The sequence below is a fragment of the Equus caballus genome, chromosome 7 (assembly GCF_041296265.1).
Source record: "Equus caballus isolate H_3958 breed thoroughbred chromosome 7, TB-T2T, whole genome shotgun sequence".
Classification (NCBI taxonomy): Eukaryota; Metazoa; Chordata; class Mammalia; order Perissodactyla; family Equidae; genus Equus; species Equus caballus.
The window spans coordinates 78,996,542-79,016,218 of record NC_091690.1 but is presented as its reverse complement, the minus strand read 5'-3'; the positions used below and the strand labels follow the sequence as shown (position 1 = coordinate 79,016,218).

The 19,677-nt window shown below is 39.2% G+C and overlaps 1 protein-coding gene across 1 annotated transcript in view; it reads right to left on the bottom strand.

Moving 5' to 3' along the window:
• Positions 1 to 2,329: 2,329 nt before the first annotated feature.
• The window catches only part of LOC106783408 (RBMX like 2), a 62,552-nt gene continuing 45,204 nt past the window's right edge, over positions 2,330 to 19,677 (bottom strand). Inside the window, exons 3-6 of the mRNA XM_070274623.1 lie at positions 18,346 to 18,401; positions 17,817 to 17,989; positions 11,146 to 11,310; positions 2,330 to 3,755 (exon numbers count right to left, since the gene is read on the bottom strand). Of these exons, the coding sequence (XP_070130724.1) occupies positions 17,951 to 17,989; positions 18,346 to 18,401 (95 nt within the window). The 3' untranslated portion in view covers positions 2,330 to 3,755; positions 11,146 to 11,310; positions 17,817 to 17,950. The remainder of the gene's footprint in view (positions 3,756 to 11,145; positions 11,311 to 17,816; positions 17,990 to 18,345; positions 18,402 to 19,677) is intronic.

Sequence of the window (19,677 nt, the reverse complement as noted above, 5' to 3'; positions counted from 1 at the left end):
TAGAACTCCAGCCAGAGTTAGCAAATGCTCATTCTCCAATCTATTAATGTATTGTGATATATTTGCTCAAAATTTTCATTTATATTTATCAAGGCTTTATTTTTTTCATTATGAAGCTATGTATTATTATTTTATCCCAATGCCTTTATCTGTGTGTGTTTGTGTTGTCTGTATGTGTATGTGTGTGTGTGTGTGTGTGTGTGTGTGTTACATTGAAGGAGAGCTTTTCTTGTTGAGACTCTCCATTTATTATTAACACATTAAAACATCACTGATTTTTTTCTCTTGCAATTGATATGTCTTCTCCATTAAAAAAATATGCTATTAGTTTTTGCCAATTCTTGGAAGTTTTCTAACTATACAGTTATTATCTACAGATAATAAAATATTGCTTCAATCTTTCCAGTATTTATTGGCCTCATCTATGGGAGGAAAAGAACATGGCATCTCTGGCCAGACATCATATCCACAAGAGTGAGCTTTGGTGCCATTGATGATAACACCTTCATTAGCTATGTGGGTTACAGAGATACATGCAATCAGGGGACCAAAGAGACTTGTTAATGTACACATGGGAGATGCTCACTGGAGACTGCTAGAGACAATAGGAGGAGCTTTGCAGAGTGAGAAATACAATAATGGTAGGGGAAGAACAGAACTAGAAAAATCTAGTTTATTACTAGATCCTCTGTATTACTGCTGATATGCTCCTTGGCCTTTGTGACCAGAAGGATGTGAAGTAGGCCACATCAACTACGAAAGTATATAAGAACTGAAAGTTTGGATGAAAATTAAAAATGAAGAATTATAAAAATCCCTAGAAATAGCAAAGAGGAAGGCAAAAATAGTCAGTAACTCAAAAGATAAAGTTAAATCTCAGATCTCAATCCTGTTCTACCAAGTAATAGAACACGACAGACACTAAATGCTCAGTTTCCAATTCTACCATAGAATATGAAAGATCATTGGAATGGAATAGAACTCTAAAACCTGTATAATGAAACAATATTACAGAAGAACTGATAAAGAAAGACCATTTATTAAATGACAAATGATACAAACAGATTCAAGAACAATTAACAGGCCTAGACATTAACTTGGAAAACAGTGACAAAGATTAGTGTTCCCAGACTTTTGAATTTCACAAATTCATTTCTTCCCTCCCTTTTAAAATTATGAGGACTGACATAGATGTTGTCATCTTTCTGTTAAGCCAAGCAAGAATGCTAAAAGAAAAAAAACAACCATTATCATTTTTTCACAAAAGCAAAAACATTTTGTAACCAAAACATGAGGAGTGACACAGGCTATGAATAAGGAATAGTTTTGTAAATTGACTACACTTACCCTTATTAAGAACTAAATTCATTGTCTTGATATTTCTCAATTAGTTAGAGATAAATGTAAACCTCATCAGGGACAGGCACCGGCCCACTGACCAGTATAAAGCTATCACACTACAGAGATATTAAAAATACTTCACAACTGTATGGAATGGGTACTAACCAATCAGAATGGATGTCACAACTCGAATGGACATTAACCCAACACAGCCAGCTGAAAATACAACCTGAGGAGTATCACAGATATAAATCTAATCTATACACAATTGTAGTGCCAGAGGAGATGTGGGAAAAAATTGAAATAAACCCCAATTATGAAATGAAGAAACCAATCTAAAACAATTTTCCTGAATTGATAAAAAGCACGTATCCTAGAGTTTGAGAGAGATTTAACATGTTTTCTATCATTAGCATCAAAAGAAGATAGTCACCAAAGTGTTACTTAATTTTTCAGACTACAAATTCAAAGAACTTGAACTACATGCAGCTTGGATGAAAGGAGACCTCATATTCAAAGGTGGGAAGAAAAGAAAATCTTTACTTTCATAACTTAAAGACTAGAGGACTGAAGAGCCCAGGAAAATACTTATAGAATACTTATGGGATATGTTTTCTCACCACAGATCAATTATCTTGCTAAGTTGCTGTTCTCTTTGAAGGAAGAAGAAAAACATTTCCCAAACCACAATAACAGAAACGTCCATGCTCTGGTGAACACCATGATGATTGATTGAGCTGGTTTTACAGGGAGGTACACATTGAAAAGATAAGTGACCAACATCTTAACATGGGTGGGCTAAGAAGAGACAAGTGTGAAGTACAAAATATACTTCCCAGACTATAGGGCCTCAGAAAAGGAGCAGTAAAAGGTTTGAAGGTTATTGAGAAATTACAAGGAAGATTACAAGCAGGTGTGTATGAGAGCAGTGAGGAAAAGGGGCTAAATGGTAAAATGAAATAAAACAAAACTCTAGTTCTCCAGAAGGTCATGCAAAATTTTTTAAAAATTTTTTATTAACACAATTTTTTTAGAGTAATTTAAGGTTCACAGCAAAACTGAGGAGAAAGGACGAAGGTTTCTCATATACCCCCTGTACCCACACATGCACAGCCTCCCCCATTGTCAAAATGGTCCACCAGAGTGGTTCATTTGTTACAACTAAGGAACTCACATTGACACATCATCACCCAAAGTCCCCAGTTTACATTAGAGTTCACTCTTGATGTCATACATTTTATGGGTTTGGGCAAATGTGTAACGACATGTATCCATCATTATGGTATCATACAGAGTGTTTTCACTGCCCTAAAAATCCTCTGTGGTCTGCCTGTTCAGGCTCCAACCCTCGGCAACCACTGATCTTTTACTGTCTCCATAGTATTTCCTTTTCCAGAATGTCATATAATTGGAATCATACAGTATGGAGCCTTTTTATATCTACTTGTAAATCTATTTTAAAATACATAGTGAATTTCTTCCTTCCTTCCCCCTTGTCTCCCTCCCTCTCTTTCTTTCTTTCCTCTCTAGCTTTCCCAGCTACCTTTTGTCTATAGTTTTAAGACCTCTTTGACTCTGGATTATCACAGACCCTGTAATATCTTTGATTTCTTGAACATGCAAAATAGTTATTTTCCAAAGTTTTTATCTATTTCCTGGTATGAATTTTCATAAATATTTTTACATTCATAATTTTGTATGTGGTGTTTATTTCTTTGTGGCCAAATTTTACACAAAAAATCCTGTTTTCTTTTTCCTGTTTGTACCTGTTTGTCTTAGAATATTCTCCTCCCTCTTTCCCTGGACTCTGTCTTTAGACCTTAAGTTGGGATGGCAGATACCACCTTGTTATTCAGTCAGCTGCCTGGTTTGGTGGGGGAGAAAAGGAGCGGTAATTGTGGACAGTTTATTTTGGAAATCTTTGCTTTGTGTTCTGGTCTCTGTAAAAAGGCTTTCTGCAGTTTTATTTGCATGTCCTCTTTCCTCGTTGCCCCTAAAACATAATGGTTAGGTGCTTAATGAGATAAAATTCTGAGTTATAAGAACTTAGCTGTACATAGAAAAGGCTTGAAGGAATTTGTTTAGGCCATAAAAATGCCTTTCAAAAACTCACTGGGGATTAATGTTTGGCAGTGGGCTGATTTTCATCTGCGATCCTAATGTTTTGTGGAGTTGCCTATGAATAACAAAGAAGTCTCCTCCTTCCTGCATGGAGGAAATAGAGACTTTGTTTATTTCAACAATTATTTCTACTGACTGCCAAATGTTAGGTAAGTCAGCCAGCTATAATTCCTGCTCATTCATTCATTCAGCCAACATGTTTTGTATACTTACTTGATGCCAGGCACTGAGGTAGATGTAGGTACACAGTGATGACTGAAACAACATCACTGCCTTTCTGTAGTTTGGGGTCTCTGAGAAGAGAAAAACATGTAAATTAGTAACTGCAGTGTGATGTTATAAGTGCTCTAACATGTATAGACAGGATCCTAAGAGAATAATGAGGACGGTACATTTAAATCTGACTAGGAAGGCAAGAGAAAGCCTTTGAAAAGAGGTGATGCTGAGGTGAGTCTTGAAAGATAATACAAGAGTTTACCATGTTGACAAGGCCATGCTAGAAAGAGCGAACATCTTGAGTAAAGTCTTGGATTTAAGAAAGATCACATATAGGAAAAAAAATCACATGTAGTCTGGCTTGCCTACAATTCACAGGCATGTGGAGCACAGGCAGAAAATGAGTGTGGAAAGATATTCATGGCAAAGATCTTAATGGATTTTATACGTCAAGACAACAAGTTCGGAATTTTTCCAGTAGACCATGAACATGCAAAAAGGATTTCAAAAAAATAAAAGTTGACATGAGTTGTGGCTAATATCCTAAAATCTGTTCAAAAGATCGCCTAAAACAATTTATGTCTGAAACAGGCCAAATTCTTGTTTTTCATTCTCCTGATGTTCAGATTTGTTTGATTAATCGATAATTTGTCAAATATGAATATGTCCCACATTATTGACAATCTGTGTATTAATAAATACTCTCTCATTATTAGACCAAACTTTGGTCAGGCTCCTCTGAGTCCTCTTCCAGACTACATCTTTTTTTTTTCCTCAGGTGGTGCATGCTGTTAATTTTTTTATTTACTTATTTTTAATTGCAGTAACATTGGGTTATAACAATATATAGCTTTTGGATGTACATCATAATATATTTCGAATTCTGTGTAGATTACATCATGTTCACCACACAAAAACTAATTACAGTCCATCCCCCCACATGTGAGCCTAATCACCCTTTTGGCCTACCCCCTTCCCCCATGGCAACCACCAATCCATTCTCCATTGCTATGTGTTTGTTTGTCATTGTTTTTATCTCCTACTTATGAGTGAGATCATACAGTATTTGACTTTCTCCCTCTGACCTTATTTCACTCAGCATAATACCCTCAGGGTCCGTTCATGTTGTCACAAATGGCCAGATTACATCATTTCTTATGGCTGAGTAGTATTCCATTGTGTATATATATCACATCTTCTTTATCCATTCGTCTCTTGATGGGCACCTAGGTTGCTTCCAAGTCTTGCCTATTATGTATAATGCTGCAATGAACATAGGGGTGCAGGTATCTTTATGCTTTTGTGTTTTCAAGTTCTTTAGATAAATACCCAGCAGTGGGATAGCTGGATCACATGGTAGATCTATTCTTAATTTTCTGAGGATACTCCATACTGCTTTCCATAGTTGCTGCACCAGTTTGCACTCCCATCAGCAGTGTACAAGGGTTCCCTTCTCTTCACACCCTCTCCAACATTTGTTGTTTCCTGTCTTGTTAATTATAGCCATTCTGACCAGAGTGAGGTGATACCTCATTGTAGTTTTGATTTGCATTTCTCTGATAGCTAATGATGTTGAGCATCTTTTCATATGCCTGATGCCATCCATATATCTTCTTTGGGGAAATCTCTGTCCAGATCTTTTGCCCATTTTTGTTGGTTTTTTTTTTTGTTGAGCTGTATGAGTTCTTTATATAATTTGGATATTAACCCCTTATCTGATATATGGTTTGCAAATGTCTTCTCCCAATTGTTAGGTTGTCTTTTCATTTTGTTGATGGTTTTCTTTGCTGTGCAGAAGCTTTTTAGTTTGATGTAGTCCCATTTGTTCATTTTTTCTTTTGTTTCCCTTGCCCGGGCAGACATGGAACTTGAAAATATGCTGCTCAGACTGATGTCAAAGAGCATACTGCCTATGTTTTCTTCTAGAAGTTTCATGGTTTTGGGTCTGACATTCAAGTCTTTAATCCATTTTGAGTTGATTTTTGTGCATGGTGTAAGGTAATGGTCTACTTTCACTCTTTTGCATGTGGCTGTCCAGTTTTCCCAATGGCATTTATTGAGGAGACTCTCCTTTCTCCATCGTATTCTCTTGGCTCCATTGTCGAATATTAGTTGTCCATGAATGTGTGGGTTTCTTTCTGGGCTCTCGATTCTGTTCCATTGATTTGTGTGTCTGTTTTTGTGCCAGTACCATGCTGTTTTGGTTTCTATGGCTTTGTAGTATAATTTGAAATCGGGGAGTGTGATAACTCCAGCTTTGTTCTTTTTTCTCAGGAATCCTTTGGCGATTCGGGGTCTTTTGTTGTTCCATATACATTTTAGGATTCTTTGTTCTATTTCTGTGAAAAATGTTGTTGGAACTTTGATAGGGATTGCGTTGAATCTATAGATTGCTTTAGGAAATATGGACATATTAACGATGTTAATTCTTCCAATCCAAGAGCACAGAATGTCTTTCCACTTCTTTGTGTCTTCTTCAATTACTTTCAACAATGTTTTATACTTTTCGGTGTACAGATCTTTCACCTCTTTGGTTAAGTTTATTCCTAGGTATTTTATTCTTTTTGTTGCAATTGTAAATGGGGTTGTATTCTTAATTTCTCTTTCTGCTACTTTGTTGTTAGTGTATAGAAACGCAACTGATTTTTGTACGTTGATTTTGTATCCCACGACTTGACTGTATTCCTTTATTGTTTCTAAAAGTTTTTTAGAGGATTCTTTAGGTTTTCCTATATATAAAATCATTTTGTCTGCAAAGAGCAACAGTTTCACTTCTTCTTTTCCAATGTGGATCCCTTTTATTTCTTTTTCTTGCCTGATTGCTCTGGCTAGAACTTCCAATACTATGTTAAATAAGAGAGGTGATATTGGTGTGGGTTTGTCATATATGGGCTTTATTATGTTGGGGTATTTCCCTTCTATACCCATTTTATTTAGAGTTTTTACCATAAATGGATGCTGTATCTTGTCAAATGCTTTCTCGGTATCTATTAAGATGATCATGTGATTTTTATTATTCATTTTGTTAATGTGGTGTATCACGGTGATAGATTTGCAGATGTTGAACTATTCCTGCATCCCTGGAATGAAACCCACTTGATCATGACGTATGATCTTTTTAATGTATTGTTGTATCCGATTTGCTAGTATTCTGTTGAGGATATTTGCATCAAGGTTCATCAGTGATATTGGCCTGTAGTTTTCTTTTTTTGTGTTGTCCTTGTCTGGTTTTGGTATCAGGATAATGTTGGCTTCGTAGAATGAGTTAGGAAGCCTCCCCTCCTCTTCAATGTTTTGGAAGAGTTTGAGAAGGATAGGTATTAAGTCTTCTTTGAATGTTTGGTAGAATTCATCAGGGAAGCCATCTGGTCCTGGACTTTTATTTTTTGGGAGGTTTTTGATTGCTGTTTCAATCTCCTTACTGGTGATCGGTCTATTCAAATTTTCTGCTTCTTGTTGGTCCAGTTTTGGAAGGTTGTATGTTTTTAAGAACTTATCCATTTCTTCTAGACTATCCAATTTGTTGGTGTATAGCTTTTCATAGTATTCTCTTATTATCTTTTGTATTTCTGAGGTGTCTGTTGTAATCTCTCCTCTTTCATTTCCGATTTTATTTATTTGAACCTTCTCTCTTTTTTTCTTGGTGAGTCTAGCTAAGGGTTTGTCAATTTTGTTTATCTTTTCAAAGAACCAGCTCTTGGTTTCATTAATTTTTTCTATTTTTTTTAGTCTCTATTTCATTTATTTCTGCTCTGATTTTTATTATTTCCTTCCTTCTGCTGATTTTGGAATTTGTTTGTTCTTCTTTTTCCAGTACCTTTAGATGCACTTTTAGATTGTCTATTTGGGATTTTTTTTCTTTGTTGAGGTAGGCCTGAATTGCTATAAACGTCCCTCTTAGAACTGCTTTTGCTGTATGCCACAGATTTTGGCATGTCGTATTTTCATTTTCATTTGTCTCCAGGAATTTTTTGATTTCTCCTTTGATTTCTTCATTGACCCAATCATTGTTCAGTAGCATTTTGTTTATCTCCACATTTTTGTGGCTTTTCTGGTTTTCTTCCTGTAGTTGATTTCTAGTTTCATACCTTTGTGGTCAGAAAAGATGCATGGTATTATTTCAATCTTCTTAAATTTATTGAGACTTGTTTTGTGGCCTAATATGTGATTAATCCTGGAGAATGTTCCATGTGCATTTGAAAAGAATGTGTATACTGTGGTGTTTGGATGGAATGTTTTGTATATATCTACTAAATCCATCTGGTCAAATGTGTTGTTTAAGGCCAGTGTTTCCTTATTGATCTTCTGTTTCGATGATCTATCCATTGGTGTAAGTGGAGTGTTAAAGTCCTCTACTATTATTGTGTTAGTATTTCTCCTTTTATGTCTGTTAATAATTGCTTTATATATTTAGGTGCTCTATGTTGGGTGTATAGATATTTACAAGCGTTATATTTTCTTGTTGGATTTTCCCCTTTATCATTATGTAGTGCCCATCTTTGTCTCGTTACAGTTTTGTTTTAAAGTCTATTTTATCTGATATATGTATTGCTACCCCTGCTTTCTTTTCTTTGCCATTTGCATGGAATATCTTTTTCCATCTTTTCACTTTCAGTTTGTGAGTGTCTTTAGGTCTGAAGTGTGTCTCCTGTATGCAGCATATACACGGTCTTGTTTTTTTATTCACTTGGCCACCCTATGACATTTGACTGAACATTTAGTCCATTGACATTTAACGTAGCTATTGATAAATATGTATTTATTGCCATTTTGTTACTTTTTTTTCTAGGTGTTTTAGTAGTTCTTCTGTGTTCCTGTCTTTTTCTCTTGCTCTCTTCCCTTGTGTTTTGATGGCTATCTTTAGCAATATGTTTGATTTCTTTTGTCTTACTTTCTTGCTTGCTTATTATAGGTTTCTTATTTGTGATTACCATTAGGATCCTATTTAATATTCTATGTATATAACAGTCTATATCAAGTTGATAGATTCTTTAGCTTGACTTCTTTCTAAAAGCTCTACTTTTCCACTCCCCTCCTCCCACATTTTATGTTTTTGAAATCATATATAGTCTCTTGTTTAGTGTGTGTCTATCCATTACCCTCTTATCATTGAAATAGGTGATTTTAGTACATTTGTCTTTTAACCTTCATATCATCCTCACAGGTAGTTGATCTGCTACCCTTACTATACTTTTACAAGTGATTTTATTGCATGGTTTTTTGTTGTTGTTGTTTTGCTTTTTTGATAATAATTTTTTTTGTCTCTATTTGTGGTCATTGCTTTCCCACTTAAATAAATCCCTTCAGCATTTCCTGTATAACTGGTTTCTGGGTGATAAACTCCTTTAATTTTTGCTTGTCTGGGAAGCTCTTTACCTCTCCTTCCATTCTGAGTGACAACCTTAATGGATGGAGTATTCTTGGCTGTAGGTTTTTTCCTTTTAGCACTTTAAATATGTCATGCCATTCTCTTCTCACCTATAGGGCTTTGGATGAGAAGTCAGCTGATAGCCTGATGGGCTTCCCTTTATATGTCACTTGTGGCCTTTCTCTTGCTGCTTTCAGGATTCTCTCTTTATCTTTAATTTTGGACATTTTAATTATAATGTGTCTTGGCATGGGCCTCTTTGGGCTTATCTTGTTTGGAGTTCTCTGTGCTTCCTGTACTGGGATGTCTGTTTCCTTCCTTAGGTTAGGAAAATTTTCATCTATTATTTCTTCAAATAAATTTTCTGCCCCTGTGTCTCTCTCTTCTCCTTCTGGGACACCTATAATATGAATGTTAGTGTGCTTGATATTGTCCCAGAGTTCCCTTAGACTGTTCTCATTCTGTCTAATTCTTTTTTCTTTTTTCTGTTCAGCTTGGGTGATTGCCTCTAGTCTTTCATCTAGCTTGCTGATCCATTATTCTGTATCATCTACTCTGTTATTGAGTCCCTCTAGTGAATTTTTCATTTCCAGTATTGTATTATCATTTCTGATTGGTTCTTTTTTCTATTTTCCACTTTTTTGTTGATGGGCTCACTGTGTTCATCCAGTCTTCTCCCAATATCTGTGAGCATCCTCATGATATTTTGTGTGAATTCTTTGTTGGGGAGGTCACTTATTTCTGTTTCATTTAGTCCTTTTTCTGGGGTTTTGTCCTGTTCCCTTCCTTGGAATATATTCCTTTGTCTCCTCATTATTCCTCTTTCTCTGTGCTTATTTCTGTGTATTAGGTGAGTCAGCTATATCTCCTGATCTTGGAATAGTGGCCTTATGTAAGAGATGTCTTTTGAGGCCCAAAGTGCGCTTCCTTCTCATCACCAGTCCAAATGATCAGGGAGTGACCCCTTTGTGGGCTACTTATGTCCTGCTGTGGCAGGGTTGCTCTTAAAGCATGTACCCAGGGAATCTAGTCTTTCCCTCCCTGGCCAGCTATTTGTAAATCCACTTTGGGAAGCCTCAGCACTATTGGCTGTAAGGTCTAACAGCACATTCCTGTTGCAGTTTTCCTGTTAATTGGGTAGGTACCCAGTGTAGCTGGTTGCTAGGCTCAGGGGCTTACAGTTGCTATAGGCCTCAGGCCTACAAGGCTGTTGTCAGTTCTCTTAGGATTACAGCTGTGTGGGGCTGGACCTAGGCACAGGAGCACTCAATTGTTTCAGGCTTTGGAGGGTGGGGCTGATCCTTTTTATGGCTATTTGTGAAGCACAGGTCTTCTGCTGCTCATAAATCTCACCCCCAGAGGACCACACACATCATCAACACAGTCCTGGTCCATCCACACTTCCCAACCCCCTGGAGCATACCCTGATGCCCCACTGCAGAGGCCCCCACCTCTCCACTAATGCCCCCCACAGTTCACCTGATCCTCACACAGGCCCTGCCCCACAGAGGCAACATCCTTGCCTGCCTATAGAGGATCAAGGCACCCAGTCATGCAGGCTGACAGGTAGCCTGAGGGCTTGCTGTTGGGCGGGGCTGGTCCCCAGGGCAGACTGCCTGCCCTGGCTGGTCTGGACTAAATCTGCGCTCTAGTGGGTGTGGCAGACTCCTGGGCTAACAGGCCAAGGGAAGAACCTCAATGGTGTCTGCCAGGGTAGGTGTCAGCATGCCTGGAGTAGGTCAGAACAATGGCCCCCACCAATGTCTCAGTCTCTAGAGAGGTCCTTCCTCTCACTGAGATGCCCCCATAGCCCACCAGGTGAGTCTCTTTTCACCAAAGGACTCTCAGTCTTCTCTCTGGTGATTTTAGCTTGCTGAGATGGGTGAGTTTGTGCATGGGCCCTTTAAGAGGTGGATCTTTTCAGATTTCATCTGATAGCTTTTCTGGGGGTATACTCTCTGCAGTTAATAGCCTGCAAAGCCAGATAGTAAGAACCTCGTCTCAGTTGAGTTGAGTCTTAAGGATGCTTATAGCAGTGTCTAGCCCTGCTCAGACCTCACTCCTCCAGGGAGGGCTGCACACCTTAGGGTGGCTCCTACCTGGCCAGCTGAGAAACTCTGCTGCTCCCGAAGGTGGCTTTTGTTCTCTCCAGCAGGAATTTCTGCCTCTTCCACCTTAGTCAGGACTGCCTCTTATTGTGGGGGTTCTTTTTATCCACTTTTCAGTTTTCTCTCCAGGGTAATTTTTCCAAAAATAGTTGTAACCTGGTTGTGTTCACGGGAGGAGATGAGTTCAGAGTCTCCTTATGCCACCATCTTGACGTAATCTCCCTCTCCATCTTTCTATTTCAATTGGAAACTGATTTTTTCCAAGCTTTAGTCTCTACCCTGCTCTCTTCCATGAAGCTCTCCTGAAACCCAGTTCTTTAATATTCTTCCCTCCTCCCATCTGCTATTCCACTGCCTGTTTCACTTATTATATATGCTTTGAATTGGTATCTTGTTTTTGCCTAAGTACTCTACATTTCAGTGAGAGTATTAGCTGCTTCATAGCACTAACTGGTCTTATAATTCTTTTTGTCCCCATGCATTGGTATGATAACTTACATCTTTGTTAAATGTGAAACAGTGACATAATTATAATTTTTCTTAGGTTTTATTTAATGTATATTTGATAATTAAAGCAATATAATTTTGTTAAACACCTACTACGTGTTTCTCCTCTAAAAATTCATTCTGGAAACTTCTGTGTATAAAATATTAAGGTCAAATATCACCTCTAGGAGATTTTCCCTGCCTGCCCTCTGACCCTAGTAGGCTGGGTTTTATTATATTGATCTACCACAGCACTTCTTCCACTGTATCAGTTAGTTTTTAGTGCAAAAAAAAAAAAAATCCCCAACCTTAGTGGCTTAAAATAACATTTATTTCTCCTGATTCAGTGGGTCAGCAATTCGGATTGAGTTCAGTTGGGACAGCTCCTCTCTGCTCTACATGGTGGGCTGGGTTCACTCTTGGAGGGATGGCTAGGAAGGCTGGGTCTCCCTCTCGCCATGTGGTCCCTCATCCTCAATGAGGCTGGCCTTGACTTGTTCTCTTGGTTGCAGTTTCCAAGAGAATGAGAGCATATGTGGCAAAAACTCACACGATGTCACCTCTGCTGCATTCTATTGAAAAAGCACATCATGAGACAAGCCAGATTCAAGGAACAGAGGAATAGACTTCATGTTTTGATGAAAGTTGTTACAAAGAATCTGTGGACATTTGTATCTACTACATCCACTGTATGTCAACTATTTATTATCTATCTCCATAATTAGGTTGGGAAGTCCTCACATGCCTCGTCTTAATATTTATTTTCATGTACTGAGTGCCTGGTATAGAGTAAACTTCTCAATGTGGGGTTGAATAGACATTAGAGTGCATGTCAGGCAGTGGTTGGATACAAGACACCATCCCTGCTCCCAAGAATTTTACCATCTGATAGAAGAGGAAAAATGGTGAGGCAAGATTTAAAAGGCCTTTTCAAACAACAGAAAAAATACTATTCCAACAGGACAATGCAAAACTAATTACTTTAACTGGGACATACAGGTCAGAAGAGCAAGCACACATTATATCTGGTGATTGGGAAATTAAGACCTGCACTGTTTTGAGGATAAGATTTGGATTCTTAACTAACAGTTGGGCATAATTAGTAGGTGGAACCATGTGAGAAATGGCCCAGGGATAAGAAAGTAAAACTGTATGTTCAAAGACGTAGTGGCTGCCCACTTTGCCGGGAGCAGGGGCTGGTGCCAGGGCAGAGCAGAAAGCTGACAGGGTACCTTGGAATACAGCTGATTGGATTTTATCTCGTTGGAGATAGTATTTTAGAACAGAAGAACATTAGGATAAATATCGTGTTTGTGGAGAGGACCATGGCAGCATTTGTAAAATGAACAAAAAAAGGAGAGAGAGGAAGTAGAAAGAATCAAGTACGATGAGGGTCTAAACCTCAGGTTGACAGCAAGAAGGGACAAGAGGAAGCTAGGGGATTGACAGTCACTGAACCCCTGCTGTTCTTTAATATTTCATCTGAACCTTCAGTAACCCTGCGATGTAGATGTCAACACCACCATCTTACAGATGAGGGCATTAAAATTCAGATAATTTAGGGAACCAGCCCAATATCATATACTTGTTAATGGAACAGCTGGTTCTTTTAACTTTGTGTTACATGTTGTATTCTGCTCTTCTCAGGATACAAAAATATTTTCTTTTATTTTACCATGAGTTTTGTGTAAGGTTCTCACCAAATGATGAGCAGATCTCTGACATAGGAAGACATTGCCCTTGCCCTCTCTATTTCTGCTCATACAGTGGAGAAGGAAATGGACACTTCAAACAAAATGCAAGAGAGTGAAGAGGCGGAGGGAGAAAAAGGAGGATGCAGCACAGACGCATTCAGCCTCTAAGTTCCAACATAAGCATTAAACACTCATTCAATATGTATATTTAGCACATAATAAGTGCAAGCCCTGAGTAGGGTGCTGGGAAGAAAAGAGGAATCAAACACTAGTCTCATCTTTCAAAATAGTAGAGGAAATTGGCATGTAACAAATAAATGCAATAACTATTGCAAAAGAACTGATGGAATTCTGTCAAAAAAACCAAGAGACAAATAAGAAAGGATTATTTCTTGCTGAAGCATCAAAGAAAAACTTCATAAAGGAGATAGACCTTGATCCGCATATTGATAGGTAAGAAGAGGCCAAGTAGCAGAAAGGGATAAGGGAGCTGTGACTGGTGTGGAGGGTACAAAGCAGGGGATAGTGAATATGGTATCCTTCTCTGCAAGACAGGAATCACATGGTAGGGAGTGACTAGATCACATGGGGCAGGGCAGTTTCACTGGAGGCAGTATAAAACAGCAGGTAAGAGGGTAAATGCTAGGGTCTACGTGATAGGCTTCTAATCCCAGTCTGCACTTCCTCCCCGTTTGGCTTTAAACCAGTTATTCAATTTCATTAAGTTTTGATTTCCTCATCTGTTAAATGGAAATGATAACAACACCTTCCTCATCTCTCTCCTGACTTCTGAAGCAACTGAGGAATAGACAGGTGTCAAATAGAAATCAACATATAGGATTTATTCTGATAAATCTGGATGGCAATATTTGGCTTGGATTTGAAGTGAAAATGGGCTTCCTAACACTTGCTCTCAAGACCGTATATGGGGCCCCACATGCGAGGAGAGCTGGAGCTGCTGAGAAGGTGCTCAGTGTGAAGGACTGAAGCCTTCTCATACCCTGTAGACCTTTGTTCCTCAGAGTATGGCCCACAGACCAGCAGCACCAGCATTACCTGAGAGTTTAATAGAAATGCAGAATCTCAGACCCTAGCAAAGACCAACTGGATCAGAGACTGCATTTGAATGAGAGTCCCCAGCTGACTCCTATGAACATTAAAGTTTGAGAAGCGTTGCCAGAGAGTGCTAGAGAAACTGGACCAGTAGATGAGAGACCCTCTCCATCTTCCCTATTTGATGCATCACTCCTTCTCCTATGGGGAGGAGCCAGTGAAAGGTGGACAAGAGGTAGATAATCCTACCTGATGCCTCTGTGAAGGTGTAAGTTCCTGCTTGGGGCTGGCAGGAATTCAGGATGAGCAAGAGGATGCTTTCTCCCGTAAGCATAGAGGCCAAGGAGGAAGACGACCCCCACGAATGTGACTCTAGTGACTGGGTGCAACATTCCGCAAGATTGTGAATGCAAGACAAGGGGAAAGTTTGAAAAGAAAGACAGATGATTTGGAATATTTATAGTCTCATTTTTTATGTTTAAATCTTAGATCCATCTAGAACTTCTTCTAAGTATCTGCTCAAATGTCATCTAAGGGGGGTGTCCCCTGAGCACCTTATAGAAACCCCTACCACTGCCACCACCACCTCCAATGCTCAGCACTCTCTGCTCTCCTGTCCCTGCCTTAGTTTATCTGTCTCCTCCCCTCCCCACTGGAATGTAACTTTCACAAAGACCTGTATCTATTTTGTTCATTATTGTTTCCCCAGTGCTTAGAACAAAGTGGCACTAGGGACATAAGGGAGGTACTTGATAAATATTTGTTAAATGAATGAATATGAGTTTGAGATCCCATGGGGGATCAGGTGGAGTTGTCAAATAATAATCTTGTTTATAATTCTGGAGCTTAGGGGAAAATCTACTTTGAGGTAAAGACTAGGAGTCATCAACTATTGGTGGGAACTGAAGCTAGGAGGCTGGCTGAGATCACTTGGAGAGAGTTCTGCATTTAACAGAAAGAGGATTTGTTTGTTTGGTTGAGGCGATGTGTGATTCCAGGAGAAAAGGCAGTGTCATCTCCAGCCAGGCCTGGCCACAGAGCAGAAGCAGATCACCAAAAATGCCAGCAAATGCTACTACCTCCTTCCATTTTCCATGGGCAAAGCTAACAACTTCTTGGAAAGTTTTATGATGTCATAAGAGGCAAAACAGCCAACAACAGCATTTATCATTCATAGAAAAACACTTTAATAATTCACTGCTTCAATTAACATTTGTCGTTAATCAAGATTTCATGTCTGAACGCATCATACCCAAGCTCAGCAGGTCAGTTTAGAATCAACTCCATCTGTCTGTCATGGAGCCCAGTGGGTTGGACACAAGGACACAAATGCCAGGCCTACTTAAAGCTGGCGGTGGGGCCACCTTCCAAAGCAGGCTGCTCCTGAGAGCTGGGCACCCCATGGAGTTAGGAAAAGCAAACTTCTGCCTCCAAAAGGGGCCTGGACTTTCCAAAAAAGGAAGAACAGAATGTTTTTCCTATGTGAGAGGAAGAGATTACTCATTAGTTAATATAAGATTATTTCACTCCATTTCTTCCCTTCCCACAAACTGAAAAGACAATCTATAATGGAGCAGGCAGAGCCCTGTTCCCATATTTGATCATTTATAATCTAGTCATTGGCTGATAACTATTTCTACCAAAAGGTAGCACTTCCCCCTTGAACAGGAAAGAAGCAAGAAAGGATGCTTTTTACCATTTATTGTCACAGGATGTGTAAAATCTTATTTTAAAAGTTGTAACTTCAATAAGCCCCCTTTACTGGGATGAAATCATATGAACAGATTACTAGATAGCATCAAATGATCAGAGATTCTGCTTTGACTTAACCGTTACTTAACCTCTCTGAGCCTCAGTTTCTCCATCTATAAAATGGAAATAATATAATACGTAACTCAGAAGATTGTTTTAAGTATTAAATGAAGCCCTGAGAAAGCACTTTGCATATTACTTGTCTCCTGGGAGACACTAAAATATTTTAACTATGTGTAACAGGTGAGAGGCACTTCATACCTTCAGGGAATAAAGGTGAGTATATTTCCTTTATTTTTCAATTATTTATTTCAGTAATTTCATTCATTCAACAAATGTTTACTGAATGACTACTATGTACTAGACATTGTTCCAGGAGCTGAGGATCCAATCAAAATCTGGGCTCCCATGGAATTTGCAGTCTAATCCTGGAAGAAACACTAAATGAATGAATTCGTAGCTAGTCACTCACCCGATTATTATTCCTCTGTTGCCACTCTTCCCCCTGACTCTCAAACTAGACCATAAGCTAGTAGCTAGTTTTGATTAGAGAGATGATAGACAGATAGGCAAGTGGATCAAAATAACTAAGAAAATATTAGGTGGTGGTAAAGGCTAACTTGAAAATATCAGAGTGATGGGAGTGGGGGCTATTTTAACTTGGGCATCCAAGAAACGGCTCTCTGATGCTGTGCTGTGGAAGCTAAGGAGTCAGAAGCGCAACGCAGGCAAAGGGAATAGCTGGTACCCATGCCCTAAGGTGGGAATGTTCCAGAAACAGAGACTCATATGGTTGGAATGCACTGGGCAAGGAAAGAATAGTTTGGGAAGAGACTGGAGAGGATGGCAGACCTTGTAGGGCCTCATAGGCCAGTGTGGGAGATTTGATTTTATTATGAGCAGGATTCTAAGCCATTGGAGTATTTTAGCAGGGGAGTGGCACGATTCATTTATATTTTTAAAAGTTAACTCTGTGCAGAGAGTGGATTCTACAGGGGTGGGAGCTGAAACAGGAGCTAGGAGGCTAGTAAGCCAAAAAAGCAATGCCAGTGGCCCAAACTAGTATTCTATATTTCAAACTAGAAGCAGAAATAAAGAAAACCAGATGGAGTCATTTAGATTTTAGAGGTAGAGTCGTTAGGGATTTATGATAGCTTGGCAATAGGGAAAGGAAAAACAGAATTCCAAGAGCAGCTGTGAGAAGTCCAGTCTCTCCCCCTTGAATCCCCCACCACGCCCAAATGCAGAAGAGCACAAACTAGGCTTGCTCACTTTGAAGAGATCCATCCTGCTTCCAAAAACACATGAAGAAGGAAAACTAGAAGCACGTTCATCCCATAACCTCCATCGTTCTCACCACTCTCTCCTAATATTTGAGCACTGGTTTCATAAGATCAGAGGGGCACTTGTCTACAGCTGCGGCAATAATCTCTGTAAATATCCTTCATATAAAGATCCTTCATGAGGTGCCATAGCAGCACCTCACCTCATCCTTGGATTCCAAGTTTATAAATTGGTCAGCTCAAAAACACATGCTTAGTCTTTTCCCCCCAAATTCCATACCCTACTGGGGTGGCAGCACCTGCTGCTTTGCCAACCTCGACCACAGACTGAAGCAGAGCCATTCAAGCCCACTCAAGGCCCCATGTTACACTCTTGGCCACAGCCCAGACTCACCATAGCGAGCTCCTGTTTAGGGCCCTTTGAATCATTTGCAGTCCTGGACCCCCTATTCGCCATGTAGATGGATCCAGGAGGTTTTTGTGTCTTCATACCTCCTTGTGCAAATCATTTCACGTCCTCCCATGAGCTCAGCACACCACGAGGACAGGACCATAGCTTTTGCTTAGCTACATGAAGAGAGAAAAATGCCCTGTTAAATCTAGTCTCTCGGCAAGGTGGGCCTACTGGTTATACATTTAAATAAATAACCATCCAAATGTTTTGCTCACAATGAGGAAAATCTTCCCAATTGCTACCTCCAACAGTAGAAATAGAAGACTGCCATAAAGCCAAATTTTCTACCTAAAAAGCTAACCACTTATATAAGCAAAACTGAACTTATATTTCTCTCCTAAAAAAACATGTGTATGTGTGTGTATAAGCTTATTCTAAAAACTACAAGTAGTAGATGAGCCAAAGCAAATTTGGAGACTGACAATCTCCCAGGAACATAATTTATCTTGGTGGCAGGTGGGGAGCATACCATTTTGAGGTGAGATGAACTGATTCTCAAATTAATTGGAGCAGGCAGCATCCATCCTGCAAAGCAAGGAAAGGGCCTCTTAGAGCTGCTGTGCTTCCTTCTGTAAAGAAGGCCAGGCTCAGAGATTGCCAAATGCTCCTTAACACAATAATGGTGAGATTTATTGTTGCAAGATGGGCAAGGCCTGGAGTCATGCTGATACAAATTATTTCTCTCTTGGCATATATCAAACTATATTGTCTTTAACAAAAATAATATTCCGCCTTGATGGGATGTGTTTATATATTCGATTAAATAGTAAAAAAATAAATAAGTAAAATCTAGTTTTCAGTTTTCTCTTTAGGAGACATTAAAGGTAAGCCTCACCCCACCACACCAGTCCCAACCTAGCCCTGAGTTGAGCAGAAGGAAATTGCAAGGATCACATAGAAGAATCTTGAGAAACTACTGGAGTTTGCAAAATGCAACGGATGAAACTCCTAATCCTAAGCTGTGAAGGGAGTTTCCTGAGTGAAGAGCGAGGGTGCAGGAATGGTACTGAATGCCTGAATGAGACAGAGTTGCAGGAGGAAAGGAGGAAGCTAACATAGGGAAAGGGAAATTAGAGTCAATGTGAGGGAATGTCTAGTGGGTCACATTAGCGCACAGGATGAATTTATGACTTTCATGGCATAAAGCAGACTGAGTTCTGAGCTTGTTCCTCCCATACTGTGCTCCTCTACTGAGATGACCTCATCCCTCCCTTCTATTATTATAGTTCTGCCTGTTTTTCTGATGGAGAATAGCGAGGTTCTGGCAGAGTGATCAGGGGAAGGCTTTGTTGTCCCTAGTCCCATCACAGGGCTCTGGCTGAGACACTGTTGAAGGCTTTTAGCCCATGTGGATTATTAAATTACAACTGGTTTTCAGCAGTGACCATCTCAACAAAAATTGTCCCCATCAAACGTGGGAGACTCAGTTGCCCCTCAAAGATGAGCAAAGCTAGGAAGGGCTCTGCCACACCCAGATTACAGTATGAGGCTGGGGCTCCACTCATGTGTGACCACTGGCAAGTCTCCTTTTTGCTCCTCTTTCTTGCTTTATGGAATATATGTGCTCTAGCAAAATCAGTTTCATAGTTAATTTATATAAAGTGGACATAAACTCCCCTTTTATTTCTGTTATCAATGCAGACATTATAAATCCATTAGAAGTATCAAAAGAAGATATTAGTAGATCAGTATAGGTTTCTATGTATCAAAAACTATTTCAAAACTGAAAGGCAAATGATAAACTGGGGGAAATATCTGCAATATCATAACAGATCAAGTGTCAATATATTTAGGACAAAAA